Source organism: Amblyomma mixtum, chromosome 9 (assembly GCF_055824585.1).
Source record: "Amblyomma mixtum isolate Tamu chromosome 9, ASM5582458v1, whole genome shotgun sequence".
Taxonomy (NCBI): Eukaryota; Metazoa; Arthropoda; class Arachnida; order Ixodida; family Ixodidae; genus Amblyomma; species Amblyomma mixtum.
Genome location: NC_143020.1, coordinates 96200146 through 96226494, shown reverse-complemented (window position 1 = coordinate 96226494; position 26349 = coordinate 96200146). Strand labels below are relative to the sequence as shown.

General features: G+C 44.0%; 1 protein-coding gene across 1 annotated transcript in view; it reads right to left on the bottom strand.

Annotated features, from left to right (window-relative positions):
- The window catches only part of LOC149330227 (uncharacterized), a 272567-nt gene extending 247035 nt beyond the window's left edge, over positions 1-25532 (bottom strand). Inside the window, exon 1 of the mRNA XM_089560848.1 lies at positions 25260-25532. Coding sequence (XP_089416974.1) covers positions 25260-25480 — 221 coding nt within the window. The 5' untranslated portion in view covers positions 25481-25532. The remainder of the gene's footprint in view (positions 1-25259) is intronic.
- Positions 25533-26349: the final 817 nt, after the last annotated feature.

The window sequence follows — 26349 nt, the reverse complement described above, 5'->3', positions numbered from 1 at the left end:
TTTAGGAGCGGAAATTTTTTTTATATATTGTAAGACTTCACTACACTAATCAATACATTCGCACATCGTCTGTCGGAAGGCTTGCATTTTTTCTCACTCAATTTTTTTTAATATCGTCAAGAACCTTCCTTATTAGTTTTCTATGCCAGTCTTAACTGATCGATGTGAGCAATGGGAAAAACTTTAAAAGAAAGATTTCGCTACTCGTCGTAAGAATGAACCATTAGCTTCAATATATTCGTAACTGTACCCTTCAGTTTTCCAACATTCAAAATTTTTGTGCAAGAATGTTTGACATGCTAGAAAGGCGTTTTTGCTGCATAACACCGACATACGATTACCAGCTTCACAGGAAGCAAAGCTCCACAAAATGTAAGCGAAAAGTTATGGTGACGCTTATGTCACATTTAATGAGGAATGCGACAGCTTTAGAAGCAACATTCCTGCAAAGTGTTTCTGTGCCTGTGAAAGTTCTTCGACGACATACACAATGCGGTCAAACGTCATCGCATCTTTATTAACACGCACATAATCATGCGCTGGGTATATAATAGTTTTGTCTTTAAACATCTCTACTATGTTTAGGAAAGACATAGGAGTGCAAAATACGTACGCGGAGGCAGTGAGGGAGCAGGACGAGCGCTGTACCATCAACAAGCTTTATTGGACGAAGAGCGTTTATATCGCATAGAGCGTTTGTATGAGCACGAAGAGCGTTTATATGAGCAAAGGCGCGGGCCACAAACAATGACGTGTTTATAGATGCGCATCAAGAACAACCACTTCACTCCGGCGAAGAACCACTGATGTATCGCTAATACAATAATCTCATCGTTTTTTTATGTGAAAGGCTTCAAGAAGTTTGCGTTGTGTTTTGTCATGACTATTCATTAACACTTTTCAGTCCAATAAACGAGGTTCGCAGACGACGCGGTTATTCGCCGAGGAGGCTTGACAAGCTTGGAATCGTGTCGCCTGAGAGCCTCGCCTATCGGATGGTAAAGTGCTGATGAACAGCCATGACAATAGAGAACGTGAGCTATCAAGAAACAAAAAGATGATTGTATTAGTGACCCGTCATTGGTTCTCCGCTGGAGTGAAATGGTTTTTCTTGTTACGTGTCTATAAACACGCCAATGTTTGTGGCCCGCGCTTTTGCTCATGGGTGAAAACGCTGCTATATAAACGCCCTTCGTCCAATAAAGCTTGTTTATACTACACCGTTCGTCCCGTTCCCTCACTACCTGGGTGTTTGTATTTTTGCGCTCCTATGTCGGTTTCAAATATGCACCAACACGTCCAGCTACAAGTACATCTCTTCTGTGTCTACGTCTATGTCGATGGACCCCATTCCATCGACGCCTTTCACTTAACCTTTCCAATTTGCATGTCTCTCGTGGTCACATGATTTTGTGACATCAACACCCGCTCGACCAATCATCGACACCTTCCCTCCTACTGGTTCCAACCTGCTTGTTTCGCCTTTTTCCTGTTGCGCAGGAAAGGGCGAGACCTGTGCCGTGACAATTAAATTTAATTGCCAAATGCCACAGTGGGCAGATTGTGTTGATGCCACGCGGTCACGTGACCCGGTGACATCAGCGCTCTCTCAGCCAATCAGCAACTTTTATTGCGAAAACACCACTCCGGACGTACCAACCCCGATCAAGAATCTTGTGTGAAGCATCGGAGTAACTCGGGTAAGCTCGGGTTAGTTCGGAGGAGCGTCGCGCAAGCTGCAGCCAATGGCAGGAAGCTCGGGAAAGTTCGGAGGAGCGTCGAGCCAGTTGCAGCCAATGGGAAGAGGGCGTAGCGCCAGATGCCGCCAAGTGGAGAGAGGGTTTGACGATGAAGAGCGACAAACGCGGTTCAGTGCAGATGTAGATGCAAAAAAAAAAGGCGAAGAATGAACACATGCTTTCGCACTTCTCGGTTTAACTATACGTTAAATCACTACCGCAATTTGGTGACTAACGGACGCGGAATCGCATGATATGAAGTTTGTGAAGAAACCTCTCTGGAGTGTAAAGTACAGACCTAAAAGAAAACCCGAGCAAATATTCAATATGCGGTCATGTTTGAAATTTCATGTAAAGGAGAAAAATATATCCTGAGTATAAACTCCGGAAGCGAAAAGAAAATTGTCGAAGCCGCCAAGCACAGTGCAAACCTGAGTTCAATCAGGTTTTTAGGTGTCCAAAAAAATACACCTTAAATGATTTTTAACGAAGAATGTGATGCTCCTAGCTCCACTCAGAGTTCGCCACTGAATAATTGCAATGAAAGTAATGAGATGGTTCGTAGGAGATGATTTTCATGATAGGTGGCTGTTACCTTTGCCTGAACATACGGCCAGCGCCATAAAATTAAGGTAGGTAATTCGATGGGCCAATATTGTTGAGAACAAAGTGTTCACAAAATCATGTATCTTGAAAATAAAAGAGATTTGTCTTTCACAATAACTTTCGTTGCCATGGGTACTTACTGATTTATAAATTAATGCTCGGGACGCCAGGCAACCTTTGAGCATTTCAATCAGAGTTATCTTACGCATACCCACTAGCAGACAGTTCAGCGCTTCTAAGGTTTATCTGTCGATCTCTTGTAAACGGCTTATGAAATCAAGTACGTGTTCTGGCTGTAAAGCCTCTACCTAAAAATAAACGCACATTCCAAAAATTGCGAAAACGAAATCAGTCAATATTAGAAAGCCGAGCGCGCTGATGAAAGCCAAGGTGTCAGAAGAAATAGGCTACACGCGATAGACACATATCGTGCTGCTGAAAAGATTAATTTTAAAGTCAAGGTTCGCTGTTCAACCAAATGTTTTCGAAGACGTCATTAAACAACAAAGAAAAAGACCAGTATAAGCATCCAGACGAAATCCGGAACTGAAGCAATCCCAAAAAGAACTCACTTTTGCAAGCACTGACCTTTATGGTTGGCGTCCCGTGATGTGGAAATCAGGGACCGTATTTCGTAATGAATTTCTTCTTAAATCATCGTTTTGGCCGTTAATCATTTGACCGCGCCGCACCTGACACCGAAGGCAGCCAGTCGCAATGCCAATTACGTCAGAGGCCGAAGATACAAATTATAAAGCGAGAGTAAAAATAAACTTCGAAAAGGAATCATTACAAATTACGGCCGCCGAACTAAAGTGAGGTAGGAAACACAGTTAATTAATACGCTCTGTCAATGTGTATTCAGTCTTTACAGTTTTTGGTGATTTACATCAGTTTCCACTTCACAAGCCACGTGTTCAGCGGCTTATGTGTTCTGTTTTAGCATACTTTGAAAACCAACATTCAGCTTCTTTTCGACGAGAATATTTTTTGTTCTCAACGGATGACACATTAGACGTTTGTCTGAACCGTCAGTGAGTGCCTCACAGCAATTATTACTGGTTTGTTATGAATAAATAAATGACCGGAAAGCGCTTGCGACACAAAGTTGTTGCATAATTAATTGGGAAGAAGCCGCACTTTCCACTACATAATGAATCACTCGTCGCTCGGCAAAAAACCTTATAAAGACAATAGTGCCCAGCAGATCAGCATTATGACTAATTTTTTAGAGCTCGTGTAACGGTACTACTGGAATAAATCACTGAAATATTGTGCTGCCATTCATGGCTAGATATTAAAATCGCTGCAGTCACTACTATGTTTAGATATAGAAGTGTCATTATGACTTTTGCCTTGATTGCACTCACCCCAACAACAATGCCGCAGATGCTAACGGAAAGATGTGGCACTGCTAACAAATATATTAACTATGAAGAGCATGTTCCTTCTCATAACAGTAGTGTTATTTCTATGCACGAAGCTTTTTAATTGTTTGAACAACGTGCTGCAGGCGGTATGGAACAAAGAGAAGCCTGAAATGAGTCGTGATAATGTACAGTATTGGGAGATGGGTCTACCTAATTTGAACAAAAATGCTCCCAAACAAGTGTGAGCTCTAACAACGGCTACACGGAACAGAAACTTAAGTTCGCGAAAATGCATCACTGAACTGTCACTCACACCCGTAAAGCCAGACTCGCTCTTTAAGTCGCGCAGCAATGACTAAAAACAGAATATTCCATTAAAAAGGAAATATTTATGACTTCTATGGGGATCATAAAATAATGAACTAACCAAAAAAACCGCGCCGCTGACGTTCAGTCAAACAGCTGTTAAATTAGACGCCGCGCAATGACAAGACAGAACTATTTGCCCCTGGCGAACTTTATTCGTACGTATGTTTCATCCGGTATCTTTTAATACACGGAATGTCACAACAACCTGTCACACACTATGTGATGACTCGGTGTCCCCGGTTTCATCCTCTCACCGACCGTGCAGTTTGACCGAATCTGTCCTCCTTGACTCGAATGGTTGTGACAGAGTAATCCTTACGGTCTGGGTAAGGAGCAGGGATTTGAGCGCCCTTTGTTGAAGTATTTGGCTACTTGCCGGCACCAACCAGACAAACTCGTCAACACCATCCCAGTTCTCTAACCCCTATATTCGCTAGAACAGACACTTACTAGTTTTCGTTTTTTCCACGCACAATAACAGATTGGAATGAGCTAGTTAAACCATTATCCTAAGAGTTTTAACCAATTATTTTTTCTATATTGTGTTGTTCTTTTTTGAAATGTTGCGTTTTTTTTTTGTCTCTTGATTGACTTTGTTCGCCCACCCTGCTTGGACTCAGTGTCCGCAGTATTTTGTAAATAAATAAATAAATAAATGTTTACATGCCCCACATCAAAAAGGAGGAATTGCTTCCCGGTGCTCCTTAGTTTATTCAGAAAAACCTTTAATCACTTCAATGTCAGCTAAAAAGATAAAAAAGACATTATTAAGATATCGATCAAATGCTACGACATTAGCCATCTCATGCTCTTTTCTTGTTATAGATGCGCAGAGTCGGAGCCGTTAGAGCTAGCGACCCTGCATCGAGAGGCGCATTCGTGATTCGCCTGGCACTAAAATAACGTTTTCTATCGTTCAACGACCGCTCATTCGGTGAAAAATCTAGGCGCCGAACAACACGGCAGTCGAGATCTTCGGAAATAACTTGCGTCGGTCAAACTGTAACGTTTTTTGTTTTCGTTTTTTTTTCTTTTTGAGTTCCGGTACTTGTTATCTCTCGCTGGTTCTGCACCCTCTTCAGTGCGGCCCGGTTGCTATTAAGGATGGTAAGGCGTAGTATAATGAGAACGCCGAGGAGAAGTTTAAAGTAGAGGAAATGACGAGTTCTTTGATCAACCGAGCAAAAATGTATCCCTTTTAGGTTTCCCTGGAATCTTGGGCACGGAGGAAATCTCGAGCAGCCTAATTAGGCAACCAGTGGCTGACTTTGATGGACGAGATTTTGCGAGATAAGCCCAGCCGCTCAGTAGATAATACGTTCAAGAGCACCGCTGTCCGGCATGGTAATTATCCGCATGGAAACGACAGAGGGTGGGTTTTCGTACTCTTGACAGAGCAAAAAAAAAAAGAAGCTAAGCAAAGATTTAGGTTGAAAAAAGAACTTTTTTCAAGCCAGCTTGCTTCATTTGCCATATACTTCGATCTCGAAGTCGAAATTTTGTTTGTGCGTAGAGGACAAAAAAAATTGAGCTGTTTCTATTCGAGTCTTAGGACATGATGCAAAGAGATTTTTGTTGTTTTGCTCGCAAAAAAATTACTTATTACTAACTATTCAGGCGGGGTGTAGATTTAACAAGCGACAGTTTCCCGCACAAGAAGGGTGAACGTTCAGGGGAAAACTAGCGCTTTCGATAAGCAGACTAATAAAGGACTTGCCTATCACTTCGTTAATCCTGAACTTCATGTGCTTCAATGTCCACATTAGTCTAGTTCTTTAACCAGGACAGAAAGTACACAAGGCTTATAAATACTAAATAATTGCAAAGACACCAAGCAGTTCCTGCTTTCACGTTGTTGTGTGTTTGCGCCTTTGATTGTTATTAAGTTAACGTAAGAACAATTTAATACTTGAGTGTAGGCGGTCACAGGCGTGTTCTTCAGATTTGAAGAAAGGCTTCAAACATCTTGTATTCCTGTTCTCAATGCGGACGTGTAAAATCCGATCAAACAGGCGCTCTTGGTTGTTTGTGTGAGGCGCTCAACTAAAACAACCCCGAGTATTTTTTCTCACTGAGAATAAGCGAGAATGCTTCCTCTAAAGAGAATGTTTTCTCTCATGTTCATTTCACATAATATCAAAGACACTAATTCTTTTCGCGTAGTTGTGTGTTTGCGTCTTTGATTGTTATTAAGTTAAGGTAAAAAACTATTTACTGCTTAAGTGTAGCCGGTCAGAGGCATGTTCTTCATATTTGAAGAAAGGCTTCAAACATCTTTTATTACCGTTTTGAATACGTACGTGTAAACTCTGATCAAACAGGCTGTCTTAGTCGTTTGTGTGAGGCGCTCACCTGAAACAACCTGGAGTATTTTTTCTCGCTGAGAACTTGTGAGTATGTTTCCTCTCAAATGAATGTTTTCTCTCAAGTTCCTCTTCCCATAATTGCGAAGACACTAAGGAGTTCCTGCTTTCGCATTGTCGCGTCTTTGCGTCTTTAGTTGTTAGTAAACGTAAGAACAATTTACTGCTTAAGTGTAGGCGGTCAAAGGCGTGTTCTTCAGATTAAACAAAAAGGCTTCAAACATCTTTCATTACCGTTTCGAATGCGAACGTGTAAATTCCAATCAATCAGACGCTCGTGATTGTTTGTGCGAGGCGCTCAACTCTAACCCCGAGTATTTTTTTCTCACTGAAAACGTTTTACAATGTTTCCTCTTAGGTTTTGTCACTGAAATGGCCACTGATTCAACGCTATGTCTATAAAACAAGACATCGATTCGCTGCAGTCTCACCTCGGGTAACAGCAGCCCATGTCGCCGAACTTCCAGCTGTCCGGAAAGAGCGACGCTTGAAACACTGAAGGAACCGGACTTCAGAGAACAACCGTATCATAGGCACGTTGGTAGATTATTAATATTTTCTTCAGTCGCATGAATGTCACCTTCCGACGTGGGCACATTCACTGGTACGGTCAAACTATGTCTCACGAAACCACTTGCGTTCTTCTACGACGAATACCCGTGTACAAAGTCGTCCCGCGAAGAGATCGGACTAGGCCGGTCGACACAAGAGAAAAAACTACACAAGAGAAAAACTATCGCTTGGACAAGACGACTACGACTCACAATGGCTCATATGTGGACAGAGAACAGAACACGAGCGCGTGTAGAAAAATAAAAAAGAAAGGGTTGGAAAGAGAGCGAGGGAGAATAACAGCCAAGTATAAAAAATCACTGAAGCATAAGCGAAAACATTCCGCTGCTGCATCACGTTTTGAAGGCAGCCCTGGCGGGGTTCGCAAAGCCAGGTGCGTCCCAGTCACGACCCTCCTCCTGTTCTGTCTATTCGCGCGCCTGGACCCAGCTGTAGTAAGGACGCGTACGGCGTTTGGGAGAGCCGCTTAGTTAGAAAGAGTGCGAAAATCTAGGCGGCACGTTGTCGCCCGTGTTGTTGTAGCTTGATGGGCAAATTTAGGAATGTAACACTGCGTTCCGGAGCGAAAGAGACTTAAACTATTTGCAACTAAAATAAAATTTTAGTTGCAAGTACCGCCCTGTGTCGTCTTCTTTCTCTGTCCCGTGTCCGCTGCGGTGTCTAGCTCCTTCCTTTAGGATTTGCCTATACAAAGTTTGTACAGTTTATAGAGAAACGTCTATGAACAGTCTATAGCCTGTCTAACAATTTCTTAAGAATGTGGCTTGAAATGGGTGTTGGAACTTGTCGTAATTCCTCACCTCTGACATATGCTGTACGACTTACGTCAAAGGAATTTGGAAATGCTTCCATTCTCCTGGAGTAGAGGTATAAATAAAGTAGAGAATAATAGCAACGCCAACGGGGCCAACTGATTAACCGTTCAGGACAGAAATATAATTAGCAATTACAGCTTAGTGTACATGTTGTATGCCTTAATAAATACACAGACAGGCTAAAGAATGTATCACTGTCTGGCTCTCGTCAAGTGGGAATATCGCATCCTGCAAATTACAAGAAAAAAATGTCGTAATTTGTGCCGCCGCTTCGTCCATACTGACTGATATAGACCGGGGGAATTTCAGTGACTTCATGGGTTGTGAGGCTGCCTGCCAAAGGAGATGGTGAGTTTTGATTGTAGGCTGGTTGTCTCACCGTTACCAATTCGCTTGCGACCCTTACGGCTCTGACAATACAAACCAAGAAATAAACAAAAGGACTACAAGGTTAAACGGGTTTGCGCTTTGTCAAAAAATTTACATCAAAGTATACTGAAACGACCACCTCCTACATATAGCTGCACATAAAACAGTCCAAGATGGCTGCTAATAAATACTCGCTGAAGCATCTCGCTGTGCTGCAAAAACAGTCTCATATGAATCTAGAACGATGGTGGATTTTTAAAACAAGCGCCCATACACAATGAAACGAATCAAATAACGGTATTGTTGTCTAACCCTATTATACTAAGATATGTAGAGAGGGAAAATAGTGAGATACACCCTTCCTTGGGATATCAAAGTGTCGTAATGAATTTCCAGGGAGTCAGAATACTAGGCCAAGTCAAGCGCTTCACTGACTGCCGTAGTCAGTCCGTGCACGTGGAACAATGAAGACGTCACGGTTGAAAGCGTTCCAAACGTACCGGTTCCTCTCGCCATACCGGGAGCTTCGTTCTAGTATGCATCTGAGTGATGTAAAAAGCTGCAATGCAGAGTAAATGTGGAAACTCGATGTGAAGAGCTTCTTTTTTCGCATCACTGACCAGCAAAACTTTCATACGTACAGTAACTGCATAACACAAAAAGAATAAGTTCATCTAGAACGCCATAGATTGAAGCATTCGTTCCAGCATAACAAGTCAGGCACATGCCGTTCTGAGCTCCCACTGAAGCAACACAGAAAGTGCAACGCTACGGGCGTCAACTCTGACAGCACTCGCTCTAAGTCAAGCGTTCGCTTCAAATCTAACGCATGACCCCTGAAGCGCCAGGCGTTCAATTACAGGCGCCGTGCTCTCAGTCGCACCTGCCTGCCTCTGGTTTCGCACCCAATGCTTTCGTGGCGCAAAGCATTTCGGACGCTGGGACGGATAATTGCGCAGCCGGGTTTGCGAGTTCTGTATGCAGTGGTAACTGATCGCCGAAATGCGACAATAGAGACGGTTTCGACAGGCATGCCCGTGATCCGGCACTGAAACGTTTTGCCGAGCTGGCCAGCTAATGGGGAAAAGATGATGTTCCCTTTAGAGATGATTGCGCCAACGGCCAGTCGCGTCGGAACATTGGCACGGTGATCTCGTTCGCGCGATTCGAGAAAAATTGCACCTTCAGTCTGTGGATCGTTGACCTCACAATACATTGTTTGAGCGATGAACAGGCGAGTGCATTGCTTGGGGGTGATGTCCGGATTGCTTGCTTTCAGGAGGAGTAGCAGAGTATCAACTACACTGGCGTAAGCAACAGGACGCTGCCGTGCTTGCTAAATCGCCGTACAAAAGCCTAAGTGATGTTGTGAAACACTTTACCCTTGCATGCTGTGTGTGGAGGTCAGTAAACGCAACAGCTATGAAAAAGAAGTTAGGACTGTAAGAGGCAATTGCAATGAAGTGGCCTTTATGCGCATAGTACTTTTTATACATATTCTTTTGAAAAAGTTGCAACAGTACCTGCAAGAAAAAAGTACATTGAAGTGAGGGTTAAGCAGCATTAAATTGTAGGTGGAATTACGGGCATAGTTAAAGACCTGACCCGCAAACTACAACGGTAGGTATAGGATTGAATTTGAAGATAATCAAAGAAATGTTTCACATAAAGTCTGGGAAGGGAGCAGCACGTAACGATAGGCTGTAAGTTATTGGAATTTTGAAGGGAGTATTCACAAGTGAAGCAGTGACTCGGACCCGGGTCTTGAGAAAGAAAAATTCGAAGAATAAGAAAGGGGCATTTAACAGCACTATCAAGGTGTGAACAGCTGCTCACACATATCTGTCAAGGCTGAGGTACGTATGCAACTGACTTCCTCGGCCCGCTGTAACGAAATGAACGAAACCTTGAAGGCTAACACAATGGTTTGAAGTTAAATATCGCAGCACACTTAAGGCACATCACCGAGAAGCTTAGGAGAGGAGGCCCCAAATGCAAGTATGAAGGCTATGTAAAGCGGCTTGCGGGATTACTGTTATCTGTAGCGCGGAAGGGGGCTGAACACTGCTATATGCCTTTTAAAGTACGTTAATTCTTTAGCGCCTTGAAAAAACATGTTTTCTTTTCGCTGCTATTTTTTCTTTTCGTTTTTCGTTTCTTGTTCCTTTTTAGTCACTACAATTTGTTGAGTGGACTTTTTCTGGCCCCAACAAAGTACAGCATCAGTTTTCAATCACCTACGCATTGGCTAAGTCCTGGCAAAATGGCGTCCCCACCAACCAAGACTTAGACGGTAGTTAACATTGAGTAATTTGGAATTAAGAAAAAAGATGAAAAAATAATGAGGCACAACCTAGCAGCAAAAACGGCGCCCTGAAATATTTAGAAAATATAGAGCGCTAGAGATTTCGAAAGAACGCGATTTGCCTTGAACTCAAGCGCTGCCGTATGCCCACACGCCTTATACCACAGCAAAAAAATCCGCCCAGGCTTTAGCCTGTGCGTATCCATTGAAACTGAATTCCTGCAGATGACAAGGAAAAGAAACTTGCAGCGTTAGAGGCTTAGCAATTTGAAACTTTTTTTTTTACCTCTCTGAGGCAAGTAATTACTACATTAGTACTTAGGGAATGTGGATGGGATATACTACAGTTTACAACAAACTTGACTATCAAGCGACTTTGTTTTTTTTTTTAAAGTAAAGCTAAGCATTTTCGCATGTGCTTGACAAACGCCCAATGAGTTATGACTATGCGCTTGAGTCTACTTTCACTTAACCCTCTTCGTCCAGCGCATAGATCTAAAAACCACCTTATGAGGAAAGATGGGACAAAGAGGCGTCATCAGCTGTCTTATTATTAACGACTACCAGTCGGTAGGGGAACATGTGGATAGTGTTTACGTTGGCAGATAAACGTCGGGGTCAATCAAAAGCGCTACAAATACGAAAAAAGGACAAGATCTCGCAGGCGTATTTTATGTCAGAGCACAGTTTGTTTTTATTTATTGAATATTGCTGGCTACCTTTTCGTAGTTATGGCTGGAGTGGCAAAATATGTGCAAGGATACAATTCAACAAGAAAGGGAGAGTAGGGCTAGGTGATGACAATGTTTTTAGCAACCGAACGAATAAAACAAAGTGCAAAGAAACAATCCAAACCTAATCAAAGAAAGGGAACAAAAGCAAAATCAGTTAACTGCACAGAAGACACGCTACCCCGACACATGCGAGGAAATATCGGACAAAAAAAAATATCTCCTGCGATGACGTGTATCACATGGCAGTTGGTTTCCTCTCAGTAACGATGCATGGAGATAACGAAAATGAAGGAGCGTTGTTCCAGTACTTTAGCAACCAAACGGCCCTCTCAAGTTTGGTTCGTGTGTGGCGCGTTGTTTTCTATTTAATGCATGAAATTTGTTTTGATTTAGTATGTATTATATTGAAATTGAACACCAATTTCATTCTGTGTACTTTAAATCCTTGGCAGTAAGCACTCAGAAAGCTCAAGGACAAGAGATGACGACAGACAAGGGCAAGTTGGAAATAGCGATTGTCCGTCGCCTTCACTCGTCCTTGTGTTTTCTTAGCGCAACGAGTCAAGTGTGGATTACTAACCAACCCGAACCCAAACCTTACTAAGCCAAACTCGGCTGAACAGATCAGTTACCTGATCAGGAGATGAAACTGAACTCGCAACAAAAATAGACAAAATTTCGAAATCTGAGCCAGCAGAGTGAAACTATAACAGCGTCCCACACAGTAGTTGACGTTCCTTGACACGATCAACGTCTTGCCTAAATCCTTCTTTCGCCTGCGAACAATGGGAGCCCGCCGTCGAGGCTAGTACGGCCTTTCGCCGCCACGCGCCGCCACCGGAGTAGGATCACTGCCGCGCCGTCGCTCATAGAAACGCAGACCGTTCGCAGCTGTTCTGTCGTTGAGTTTTTGACTGCATTCATGTCGTTTCAAGTACAATCAAAACTTTTTTTAAAAGGGAGCTCAGAAGCACTTGTCGCTAAGGGTAACCGGACCATTTTAGTCGTGTCTTTCGCTGCTACTGCTGTGCAATGCGCTCGTTCGTCGTCTGCTGCGCTGATATGACAGCGCGCGCCTGCTTAAATCCACTGCGTGGAAAATTGTTATGTCACCTTTAAGTTCGCTTGTCTGAGGGTCGTTATTTGAAAGCAGTGCTTGGCAGCAGCTAATACTGAAAGCTTGGGCTCTGAAAGAGCTCCGTCGCGTGCTGTTGTTTACACATGTAAGTAGCACGCAAAGCGGTACCTGATCCCGCGTTTCCTTCGTAAAGTTTTTGAGAGTTACCATTGTCGCCACCGAAGCCAGAGTTGGCGCCAGAAAATGTGGAGTTTTGCCAACTGGTTTCATCATTTGATCTGCCGCGCACTTCCTGCAAGACTGCATGGTGTCTCGAGTCGCATCGTTGACGCTCAACTTGATCGTGCATGGTACGCGCGAAAAATGCGCCCTGCTGTCAGTGCCACCAGCTATGTAACGTGAGACGCGGCATCATCTGCCTACACATAACGCTGCGCAGATATAGAGGTTCATATATTCAATATCAGTGCGTTGTGAGTCAACACTTACTCAAACTCGAAAAAAGAAGTATTTATTGTGGAGGCTAACTTCCACACGACAGTAAAACGTACGCAATCCTCAGAGCATCGCGTACTTTCGCGAAAGGGGCTTTTTTGTGAAATGTTTAACTACGTCATGCTTGTCACTGACATTGAATGCGTAGTTGCAGAGAAGCGGCATCAGGAAACGAACCGATATGGTTCATGAGCTCGTCGATATGCCATCGCTCTTGCACTTCAGCAACTTTGAAGCACAAAGGGCTGGGACAGCGTGCTATACTAATGTAGTGATAGGCTTTTTCAAGGTCTGATCGTCCTGCAAGGCGCGGTCACCAAAAGCTCTTAATGTGTCGAGAAAGAAGAGAAGTTGATCTGACGGGTAGAGCAGCCCACCTCGGTCTTGGCTGCGGGTGAACTGAAGGAGTGGCTGGTTGCTAACCGGCTTCGTACACAAAGTAAGGCAGTTCTCGCAATCCATATGCTCGCCAACAACTCGCGCAATGTAACCGCCCACATAAGCGATAGCCGAGGTCTGAAGCGACGGCAGGGGCTGTGGCAAAACTGTGGTCGTAAGCCACTGAAGCACCAATCTTGCTCTCGACAGCTTCGGCGCTGCTTGCACAGTCGACGTCAGAGGAGGCTTTGGAGCTGAAGTAGAAGTTGGTTGCGCAGAAGAAAGGACGTCAGCGGGTGTGAGTCTTGACATCGAAGCACATTCTTTGTGGGCAATATTGGATGCTGAATTAGACGCAGCGATCCCGGTCTTCAGTAGGTTTTCGAGACCTGACAATGCAGCCCGAACATCCAACATGTCGTTACACCCGAATGACATTCGCAAACTACCAAACAGGGATTCAATAGGATCGCTGCTGAATTTTCGGGTGGGGACTAAAAAGAACTCTTCAGTCTGCATGCTGACTGAAGAGTTCTTTTTCGTCCCCACCCGAAAATTCAGCAACGATCCTATTGCAGATATTTGACACACGCTACTGTAGAATAAATAGGTAGTGATCAGAATTGCCTGATAGGTTTCGTCTGTGAGAAATTCACGGGGTATGCCCAGATCTTTTTTTAGCCCTTCTAAATACATAGGGGAAGTGACTTCAAGCCATTCAAGCCGCGGATCAGCACTGTCGTCGAACTGGCGAGCATCCGGAAAATGTTGGTGTATGTGCTGCGTCGTGTTGCTGATGTCGTGAAGCACGAACCACCAATAAACGTTCTTCATGAACGTAATGGTTGGCCCTGCAGCTGAAAATGACACGGCAGAAGTGCGCCCAGCCTGATGCTTGAAAATAAACAAGAATCGTACTCCGCGCGGCCGATCAGCAGTAGCCGAGCTTCTCGTATCCTCGATGAGCGCGGGCATCGAGGCACCCGCCGCGCGCGACGTATTCTACTCACACAGCGCCTCCTTGCGGCAGCCGCGAGCGGCGGCGGAGCTGGCGCCCGACGGCCTGAGGAGAGCGTTCGCCCAGGCACAGAAAGCCTAATACAGGACGATGGACAGACAAACAAGTATACATTGTTTTCTATGCCATGGTTTCTGAAATCCCTGTCTCTTATGCCTTTGGTTGCCAAGACGATCCTGCACTTCGGCTCCTACATCCGGCCTAAAATTGTCCCAGAACAAACAAGCTTTGCATACCGCGCTCGACAGCCTTGACAACTACGCGATGTCGGAACCGCGCACTCTTGACCAATACGCGAGAATGGTCAAGTAAGCTAGACGCTTCTGAAACTGGTCCGGTCTCTCAAGTCGACGGCTCTGCGAGAAAGTTTGCGATGTTGCTTCGTCCTTCTTTGGGTTAAAGTACATTAGCCTAGCATGCCATCGCTCCGCATTTTCGGTTCATCTTCTGCTCCCGGTGTCGTGTTACCGTTGTCGTCGACAGTAGTCATTTTAACTCGCAGCTTGTTGACTAAGTTTGAGACGGGCAGAGCCAATTTAACCAATGCCGCACAGAATACATAGATAAAACAGTGCTTTATGTACTGAATCTCTATAAAAACAACATATCCGCAGGACAGCTCAAGCCAGTACAGCCCAGAAATCTGGACCCCCTCCCCCCACCGTCCTCCCCCATAAGCTCGAACAACTCCACTTCTTTCTAATAAAGTTTCTCCTCCTCTTACTTTTACCTCAAGAGATGCAACGAGGGTTAATATGTTTCAAGCATACTCTCCTCACTTCATAATTCCGCCTCGATAATATTATCCTGCAAGGCCAATTATAACATCGGTGGTAGCTGCGGTTATTTGCTGCGCCTGCGGCGCTAACATCCGACAGTGAGCTAAAGCTGGAAAGGCAGCAATATAGTCACGGAGACGGAGAGTTCCAAATGATGTCCCAGGTGCATAGGTAATGAAGGAGGAAACATTCGAAAATATGCATATCTGCATAGAATTTCAACGGAGGGACCCTGGGATAGTTACATTCCATTGTGCAGCTGTGCGACTTTGCGAAACTATTTCTGATAGAGTTAGGACTTGTTGTCATAACCTTCTTTCCTTCTTGTTGCCGCTATATCTGTGTTGCATGGCATGAGCTCTACCAGCTGTGCCCCGGAAGCAGTCCGGTGGACTCACAATACATAATAAGGCCTCTCCTCGACAATATTTCATTTCACAAGCTTGTTACCATATTTATAACGGAGCATCACGAAGTGAGATGGCATTGTACCATGTACTGCGCTCCTAGACGTCTCTGAGGCCCACTTTCCGGCTTTCCCTGTGCGAAGAAAGTTTACAGAAAAGGCCAGTACTTGAATTCCCTCATGCCTGATTTTTAAATGAGACCTTCAACTGCAAAGTGCCCTGTAGCCTCTAACGTATGCAAATTTAACCGGCTTGAAAGGGCGCCAACAATATTCTTTCAGTGAACATCGTCGGCCTATTTGGGGGAACTTGTATTCAGGTTTTCGTTTGCTTCCCTTTAAAAATAAAGAATGTGACCGAGTGGGAACGTTTTCTCTCAAGCATTAGTAATTCTGAGGAATTCCATGCGTTCATTACCATGTAGTTTGCTCTCGTTTTGAATGTAGTGTGAATACCTAACGATATTGCAGAGTTTTTCCTCCCGACGGCCTGCTGCGTCCTACGCCAAACTGACTAATGAACAAGCGCCTGGTCTCTTCAGGAATGTCGAAACACGTTTAAGTGTGGAAATCGTGGTCAGTGCGCGTTTAGTTTTGCTTTCAACTTCAGTGTGTTTACGTCTGGCATGCGTTTCCTTAGTAATATTTCTTATTTCTTAAACAGTGTGGTTTCACCCTAAATGGTTTATAAATATCGGTCATTGTTGGCGCTAAACTGCCTTAGCGCAGTGACAAAAAGAAAAAAACTTACTCACCGCTATTCTGAAAGATTCCTCTTGCTAGAAAATTACGACTGGAGAGCTTAGAATTGGAATTCCTGCAGGTAACGTTTCCTTTCTTCCCGGAGCTCTCTGCGAACAGGTGCCACGGAAATGGGAGATAGCGTACTGCTCTAAGGAAGAGCGGGAATGCCAGCATAGCTGATGAACCTGCTCTCACTATTCTCGGATCACAGAAAGAATTTAAATCGATTGCACTCTGGAATGCAAATTCTGCTGGTGCGTAGGAAGCAATTTTGCCAAAAGCTCTCATTGTACCCTTCTAAGAAAAAAAAAACACAGAAACGTTCTTTCTTTCGAATTAAAAGAAGGAATGGCAGTGCGCACGGAACTCGCACCTTTATTAAGTGATGAGCACATACCTCTTTTATGCAAGTACGCGCTAAAGCAGCTCAGTGAACTGTGCTAACCTTCAGGTAAAATATGCGATTAAAATTGCAATTATTCATTGCGTTCTAATAAAGGTGAAATATAAAACGAGATTTCGTGCGATAACTTGGGACTGAAGATAGAAAACACGAAGCACAAAGATGAAACTCCTGCCATACGCTTACCCATGCATATATAGGCACCTTCTCGCATAGTTTAAGCGAAAGACTGTACTTCTCAACTTTAATGACCGTGCGCTGGACTCCGAGCTAGCGGCTACGAGGTTACGCCTTCCGTTACAGTAGCCCCGTCTGCAAATGGGCAGGCAATGCTTGGTAGAACCTTCGGTCGTCTTGCTTCACGTTTTCCAAACGCTGTTAAAAACAAAGTAACAGTAAGAGGGACAGCTCAAAAGGTATTACGTCCAAAATATTCAGCGACCACCAAATGCAGTGCAACTGCACCAAACGCAGTGCAATTGCACCAAACGCAGTGCACCAAGCGCAGTGCAAGGATTTTATTCCAAAAACATCGTCGGAGTGGAACCACCTACCACCACATATTGTAGCTGCAAAGGACGTTAATGAGCTTAGGACAATGTTGTCATTACATTATGGTTTACCATAGCCTCAATTGCTTCAATTTGTTTTGAATATTGTCTATTTAGCTGTGCTCCTTTTTTCGTACGCAGTTTGTTTCATTTATATCCTTCTGTCATCGTACCCAGTTGCTCGTTCAATGTTTCTACGAGTGGTGACGTTCTAGTACATATTTTTGTGTTTACTTGCAACTTTTGTCACTGTTTTTGTGAATTTATTCGTTTTGGTGTTGGTATTCCTAATTATCGTAATGTTTCTCATTTTCGAATCATGTATTTTCTTGCAGCTAGTTTTCTTTTTGCAATCCTGCGTATCATTTTTTGTAGACATTTCTATGTATGCGTTACCCCCCCTTTTTGTAACAGTTTCATTTTATATCTATGTACCAATCCCCTAAATAATGCGCTGTGGGCCATGAAGGTATCAGAAATAAATATAAGAACATATACGTAAGCGGTTCCCACGTCGTCAAGCAAGAGAAATGACAAGGAGCCGATGTCAATTAGCGTAGTGTCCAGGAAACCATTACCAGCAAAATGATCAGTGTTTTGTTTTACATTGGGTGCGAGGTGATCTTGGTAGACCAAAGAGCATTTCTAGTTTTGGTATTACGTTTGGAAGACGGGTATAAGGACAACTATAGGGAGGCTTGGTTAAAGCTCCACGGGTTTGTACAGAACCTGCGTTCCACTGGCGGCGGGGGGGTCTTTCCACTGCCCAAGCGAAATATGCTCGCATTACATAGCTAGGGCGCTAAGGGAAGCGCACACAACGGTCAGACTTCTCAAACTGCTCTGAAACGTACAAATGGCAGCGATTGAGGTTTCACACAAGGGAAAAGATAAATCTGAAACACACTCTTGCATGTCCGGGGAGTGTGAAGTTACTGAAAACGTTAACTAGTACGCCTGCTCCATGCTTTGGGTTGCATAGGTTTGTGGCGTTTATGACCCGTGCTGAGAAGGAAAATTTAATTTGAGCTGCTCGACTTGATCGGTCTGTTTCATTCAAGGCTTTCTTCAGGTCTTTCTGTATCTATACAATCTCTAAAACGCATCTTTATCAGAGTAACCGACTACCCCGCTTGTCTGGGTTAATGACCCGCGATGCAGCAGGGGAGCGGGTGGAGGCCTACCTTTTTAGGCTCTGTCTGTATGCACCAATTAAGGAATGAAAACGAGGGGTGAATTGCAGAACTATAAATGCACTGACTCACTGACACCCAAGTCAAGTTGTATTACATGATGACAGATAGCAGTATATCCGGAAGACCCCCCTCGCAAACTACATGACCCTTACATTCAATAACCACCTGAGAACCAGTGTCTTTTTGGGCAACTGGTTAAGGCCAGACTTTATGGTTACGGCAGACGACAACGCCGTCACTTTTTCCCTCATAGAACACCTCATCTCATCTAATTGCCTTAAGCGGAAATTTCTTTTGTTGCTACCGCATGTGGTGGTCCACTGAACAAAGAAAGCGGGCCTTCCCTTGAAGGACGCTGTCCAGTACAGCTGGAAATCCTGATAAATTTCCGCAAAATTCCTCACTTTCTTTAGCATATCAAAATCATTGAATACAAGACACTTCGCACTTTACCAACAAGGAAACACGGCTACCACGGCCATCCCAAAAGAAGCCCAGCTTGGATGTCGCAGCGGAAACCCGAGCTCCTTCGCCCAACAGGACACCGTCCCAAGACCACAGCGGAATGACCACATCCGGGTCCCTTCATTATACCAGTCGATGCAGCTCCACGTTCTTGGGCGGGCATCGGCGCTATTATCGACCTACAGCCTCCACCCGTAGGCAGCCAACACGCTTCCCAGAGACAGCCCCGCACCCCTGCACGCAGTATAACGTCGCGCCATGGGTCCTCTTCCTTCCTCCTGTCCACCCTTGCACGCACCGTGACGGGAAGGGCCGGAGCTGCATCGCGTTCCCGCGAGCACCGCTTATTATTATTTTTGGTTATACTCCCTTCTATCTTCTTGTCTCAGCCGGTTCGGTTCCTAATCTATATAGCGTCTCTCGTCCCTGCGTGGACCACACATACAGCCTCGGGAATGATGTAGGTAATCGATATCGGAAGACGCGTAGATAGGAGGGGGAAAAAAAAATAGACCTCGGCCGCGCCCGCTTGGTGTCTGTCACGAGGCAACGTGCTAGCGTCGGTGAAGCGGAAGATCGGGAAATGCCTGAACTTCTGGATAGACACCCGGACAATTCCCTTTGCGTGCGATTGGAGGGAGGGGGAGGGAACACGTCAAAACTCCTCGCGCGGCTGCTGTCTCGCTCGGTTAACGTGGCTTGGTAGGCATAACCGAGACAGCCTGTATAGCGTCTTCCGGCATCGGTTAGGGCAGGCCTTTATGTGAGCGACCCGTCTTGTTTGACGTTAGGTGTGGTTAGTTCTGCTTAGGGATGCGAGACGAGTATGCCGTTGTTAGGAATTCCCTATCGTCGCGTTTCTAATACCTCCTGTATATAGGATGTCTCACTTAAGATTTGACACAATTTTAAAAATAGGCGCTTTGAGTTAAGAGAGTGCTCTTTGCGGCATAGCATTGTCAACGATGTAGTACATCCGAATAGAGCTATGATGGGCAAACTAGCAGGCTGGTTGACTAGGAATGAATAATTAACTTTTTAATCATTGCAGTTAGGCTCCTTAACTACTGAGAGCCGTGTAGCCCACCTTAATTAATATACATATCAGTTTTTAGAATTTCGAAAAAGCGGTTACCATCGGCGCTGCGGCCCAAAAAAATTGGGCTATTTCAGTGAGCTAAGGGCACTGGAGAGTTTGCTTTGCCTGCAAGCTTCTGGAAATTGTATGTATTTTGGCGTGATGTAGGCAAAATTTGTTGGGCCATAGCGGCGAGGGTAACACCGCTTTTGAATTTCTAGAAACCGGTATAGATATTACTTACGGTGCGCTACACGCCTCTGAATGATTAAGGTGCGCAACGGTAATAGTTAAAAATTATTCAATATTGGTTAACTATCCCGCTAGTTAGCACGCCTTAGCTGTATACTGATGTGCTACACCGCTGACAATGCTATGCCGAAAAAAGCGCTCTTTCTAACTACAAAAAGATATTTTTAAAAATTGTGTAAAACCTTAAGTTGAACACCCTGTATGAAATGCATTGTAAAAGGATAGCAATGACCACTCTAAATATACAAAGAGCAGACAACAGCATACAAAACTTATTTGAACTTCATTTGAGTTATTATTGTATTTGCACTCGAATGTGCAGCTCTTCTGTTTGTTACGTCTCTTGGATCATAATTGGAAAACAGGCTTATGTTTATACTAAAAGCATATACTGCGGATTTAATGGAAATAAAAAAGACACTTCCTTTTTAAATATAAATCGAGATAAAGAATACCATTCTACTCACTACACCATACCCCGCATAAAATGCATTCATTCCCGCTGTAGGAAACGCAAACTTCTTCGTCATAGATTACTAAATCCTGAGATCTTCAGCTCGTTTAGTCAGAAGAGACTCCTGTTGTCTAAATATCCATTGGGACAACCGAAAGAAAAGGCCTTAACGAGGCAGAAACTTTCAGTATTTGTCTTGAGTCCGACCTGGATTGTTTGTTTACCTGCGTCGTGTGTCCGTTAATGAAGTCCCCTGGCTTCGAAGAGCTGTCGCCTTGATTGCTTTTCGGCGCTCATTAGGTGTCCCTGTTTCTAAGACGATTCGCGCATGCACTGAAGCTATTGATCACGTTGCAAAATACATGAAGCCTTGCGTGGTCCGAGTCACCTGCTATGTCTTAGACAGAGAAGTGGGCAAGCATTACTTTTTTTCCTGTGATCGAAGTCAACGCATTGCTTCACTGTGGTAACAGAAAGTTTAACAAGGGCTTGGTAGTCTTTTCCCCTTTTTTTGTAGAATACATTCTGTTTTGTTGTTTATGACAATTACATTCAATACTGAAGTACCTTATATGTTTACTTGACATGCGAGATGTTTTGCTCATCGTTTATACACCGCTGGTTTCCTTGTACTACGATGCAGCGCGGGATGTAATTCTAGTCAGCGAGGTGATGCCTCTGGCCATAATTCCATAATTATGCGTCCTCTTGTTCAATAATGTAATCTGGAAATCAGCGCTCGTCGCAACGGTTTCAATCAATCAATCAACCAATCAATCAATCAATCAATCAATCAATCAATCAACCAACCAATCAATCAATCAATCAATCAATCAATCAATCGTTTATTAATTCATTCAATCCATCGTTTATTAATTCATTCAATCAGTCAATAAATCAATCGCTCATTCATTGAATTAGTCAAATAATCAATTTATTACTTAATCAATTATTAAGACGTAAGACCGTTCATTTTGCTAAATTTGAGACCAAACAGCAGCGAAGTGTCAAATAACCGGAAGGATCACAAAAGCGGCTTTATACGCCCAGCGACCGAACAAGATTTTTTCCATAGTTCGCTCGAGCAACAGCTAAAAAGGATTGAACTAGAAAACCAGGAGTTTGGGATGTGTTCTGCCCACTTCAAACCAAATATAGCCAACCGTAAAGTGGTTTTGACTAGACGAAGAAAAAGCCTGTAAAGGACACTATATTACCCACACCGGCCGTCGAGTGGCCAAAGGTTCGACTCCCTATACAAGTAGCAGCATAATTTTTGTTTGGTTAATTCAAATGATAATTTTTATGGTTCAAGGGCAGTTTTGGTCAGATAGCGCAATGACACGATATATTTTGGGCAACACAGCGTGCGGCCAAAGATCCATTTCTAAAGCATTCTAGAAGTCCAGCATCAAGACAATCCAGCATCAAGCGCCATTGTATCACTGGTGGGTACTCGGTGGCACTGGGGTTTGAACCGATGACCTCCGGCATGCGAGACGCATGCTCAAACATCGAGGCCACCGCTGTGGAATTCGCTTCATTCTGGCCCCATGACTGGTGAAGGGGGACGTTTCTAAGTGTGATTATATGAGAAGTGATAGACTGTAAAAAGCATGCCTCACAACAGCTCAACGTGTTCACTAACCTGTCTTGCTTACAAACGGGATGCAAAATTAACCTTTCAACTTGTTAGTTAAGGCCTGATGTAATAGTACATAAATGAGCCCGTGAGTCATACGGATATCTGTTGAAGCGAAGGTAAATTTACCGAAGGTGTGCTGCAGATTAGCTCGGAGAACAATCGCTTCAACGGGTCGTCCTACTGAAGGACGCAGTGAATTGATTTCGTGGGACATAGCAGTGTAAAAGCTACGTTTTTCCTAATACCACTGCACCAGTCAGAAGACCTATAAACGATTTATCCAGTCAGAAAAATCAATCAAGACCGTTTGATGGATGATGTTCGTGAATTGGTCGAGGATAAATATTTTCTCAAATTTGTCGACGTCAGCAGTGGTGGACGAACACTACCAGTAGCCTCTTAACGTGCACCGCTGGAAAACGGGAGCTGTATAGGCAGGATGTTATTTCGAAGCTTGGATACCATAAAATAGTGAACAGCGAAAGAAAATAAACGTACGGAAAGTCATTTTTAAAATCAGTCATTTTTAAATTTTACTTTTTTTTTTTTGCTGCGCATACCGCTCCAACAAAAGCGATACCCGCTGTAGCGGTGCCAGGTTTCATAATGCATGTCTTAGTTCCTTTTTCTCTTTAAGTAGCCGTGTTTTTCTGCGTTTGTTCTGCTTCGAGTCTCCTAGTTAGCGGCTCGTTTTTCTCCGCAGAGTTTATGAACTATTTTTCGCTCCCCACTTCCTTTTCTGCAGCAGACAAGTATTGGGCCTCTCCAAGTGGCAGTTATCAAGACTGTTCATTCCCTTACTTTGTTTGCCTGTTCTTAAGTTATGCCGCCAAATTATAACAGCAATAACAACGGCGCGGTTTGCGTTGAAGCACGAAAGATAAGAACGTTGCGCAACGTTTTCAATGGCCGCAGAAAGCCATATATGAAAAAGCAAAGCAGCAGTGAAGACAGTATTTAAACATTTGTGCTTCCTTCGTCAGAACAGTGTGTTGACGGCGCACGTTGAGTTAGGGGCGTCGTGAAAGCATTGGTTTACTTGTGGAGATAGCCATTTGGGCTTTGCACAAGCGGGAAAAACTGCGATTTATTAGCCTCAAGAAAAACAACGGCAGCGGAGTCTCGCACATAAACCAAAAGCACGTTTTAGTCTGCACGCCAAAGCACGTATAAAATATATAATTTGTTTTAGAAAGAGCAAAAAATAAAACTTTTTATAGACCTGACCCAATCTCGTTAACAAGCCTGTGGAGTACACTTTTTCTTTCTTTCGATGCATAAACGATGCGCTCAGCCGAGTAAGCAGAAGCCTAACACGTTACGAAGAATGCTCCCTAGGACGTCATGGCGGAAAAAAAAAAAAACCGTGCCGCTACACGACAGGTTTATTTTTTATTCGCTAAGCAGGAGGCCTGTTTAAGAGAAGACGCAATATCTGCTCCAGAGAATGCAGCAGTTCGCTCTGTGGTATTTATCATCGAGGAGCATATTTCGAAATAGAAAGTGTAATAGCCGCATGGAGCAAGATTATAATATGCTTAAAATGTGGCATGAAAGAAATCCTTGCTTGCTTGTTATTGCAACCCCTACGTTACAATGATTACAACGATTATAAAATGTTAGCAGAGAACGGGTACATTATTTTGAATTTCCCTCAGCGCCTACGTATTATACAGCAAATACTTATTTCACTAATATCCACCTAGGTAACGGACTCTGTAATGAGAGCCAAACCGCCACTGCAGTCACGAAAGATGGCGGTAGCAGCTTCCAAGAAGCGCTGAATGGGAGCTGTAGAGGAAAGCTCGAATGTAAATAATGTGGTCAGCACACACAAATCTCTTGTGGGATTGCAGCATCGATAAAGAAATAGTAACAATTCCTTCAGATATCCTTTTCCCCCAAGACCAGTAACGGACTGGAATCGGCTTACCAACTACGAAATTTTACAGCCATCTCTGGCATCATTCACTAGAAGTCTAAGTTTTCCCTAATTTCTGCTTTGGTGTTGCATTTCGTTGCACTTGTGTTTGTGTTGTGTTGGGTTTATTGGCGCATAAGCATCTAAGGCTATCATGCGCCAAGAACAAGGTATGGAAACTTGGCTTGAGCAGAGTGTGAAAACAAAGTTGATAAAAACGGTGGTGCAAAGGGCCTAAAAGTTATTTTTATTACCTGGCTGATTAAATACAAACTTTTTAGGAATGGCTGTTTGCAGAAGCTTTTAAAAGTTGGTTAACCTCCGTGGACATCCTTGGCTTGCCAAGGATCTCGAGGCCCCCCAACTACTCATAAAAACCTCAGCCTCCTTCTCAGGACTAAGAAAGTGGCTGAGGTGTATCGTTCTAAGTAGAGAAGCACAGGGTCGGAACATTACAGGTTTTGAAGAACACCGGCTTCCCTTAAAAAGCTAAAAACATCAAGCATACTAACGGGTGCATCTTCAGCTAAAATCAACGCTGGATGAAATGGGATATGTTCTTTGTAAAATGTTGCAAAATATTTTTTTCTTAATGATTCAAGTTTTGTGCATGATAGTAGTATGTGGTTTATGGTAAGTTCATATCCGCATTGCTCGCAAACAGGTTTGTCTTCTTTTGTGAGCAGGAAGTTGTGTGTGAGATGTGTGTGTCCAATGCGGAGACGGCATAAAATAACTTCGATGAATCGTTTTTGGTGTGTGCATGATTTCCATTCGCCTAGGATGGGTTTTATTAAATGTAGCTTATTTTTTCTTTCGATATTAGATTGCGACTACCATTTATTTCTTAATTTGCACTGCACCAACTTCATACCATCTTTGTAGGCAATGTACACTTTCTTTATTTCTTTGTTCCGAGCTTTTCCAGCACATTCATCTGCTTTCTCACTGCCAGCGATTCCAATGTGGCTGGGAACCCAGCAAAATTTTATGTCTTGTCCCTGTATTGTGGCGCTTGTTATGTTGTGTTGTCATCAGGTTTAAATATTTTTGTTACTGACTGATGGTAATAGTTGCACTATGTAATATTTTACCCACACACATCACATTTTTGTTTACTGAAGTCGACACTTTTACAAGATGGCGGACTTACCTGTACGACCTGCGGACGCGACGTGGCTGCTCGAGCCAGGCACCGTCAACGCTGAGGAAACGGTCACAAGATGGCGCCTCCCCTACGTCTTCATACTGGTCGTCTCCGGAGAGCTCCTCGACGATGATCTGAGGCGGTGGAAGCGGCAGCCGTGCTGTGGACAGCCTCACTTCGGCGGCGGCCGGAGCCGAACTGGTGGCCGGCTCCGGGGATTCCGTCATGGATGGCTTATAACCCGGTGGGGCTCAGTCAGTGCTTGCGAGTCTTCCGTCGCATTTCTGCGTTCAGAGCAAAAAACAGAAGGGGACTGAGTCACCTACGGTGTCGAAAAGCGTTTAAGAAGCTTTCGCATAATACGATACTAGCTTCAGTGTGAGGTATAGTTATAAAGGAGATCTTGAAGAGAGAATCAGAGAACAGAATGTAATCGGTGGTTTAAATGTAAGATTATTTAGTTGTAACAGGCATAGTTAAGTGGATAACGAGAGACAATGACAAAGTATGCCGAGAAATAAAATATCCGTACTGAACTGTTAAGTAATTAAGCACAGTGTAATTAAGCGTACAGGGACGCCGTAGTGAAGGATTCCGGAAATATCCTCCACCTAGGCTTGCTTAACGCGCACTAGCATCGCACGGGGCCCGGGCCTCTAGAATTTCACCTCCATCGCAATTCGACCGCCGCGGCCGAAATCGAACCAGCGTCTTTCGGGTCAGCAGCCGAACTCCGTAACCACTTAGCCACCGCGGTCGCGGATCAAACCGATGTTAATGACATCCTAGTCGAAATCAACTGGAAAAAATCGTCTTGGGCATGGCATGTAATGTGAAGGAAAGGCAACCGATGGTCCTTAAGGGTACGGGAGTGGATTCAGTGAAGAAAGCGTAGTAGATGGCGGCAGAAAGTTAGGTGGGCGGATGAGATTAAGATGCGCTTTAGCCACTTGGGCACGGCTGCGCACAGTATGAATTATCGGTGGTGGAACCAATTTACTTCTGAATTAAAGAGGCGCTTTGTACATAAAATTCAACGAAGCAAATCAGAGTTTGAATTATCCCAAATTTCGAATCAACGAAGTTCGAATTGCAG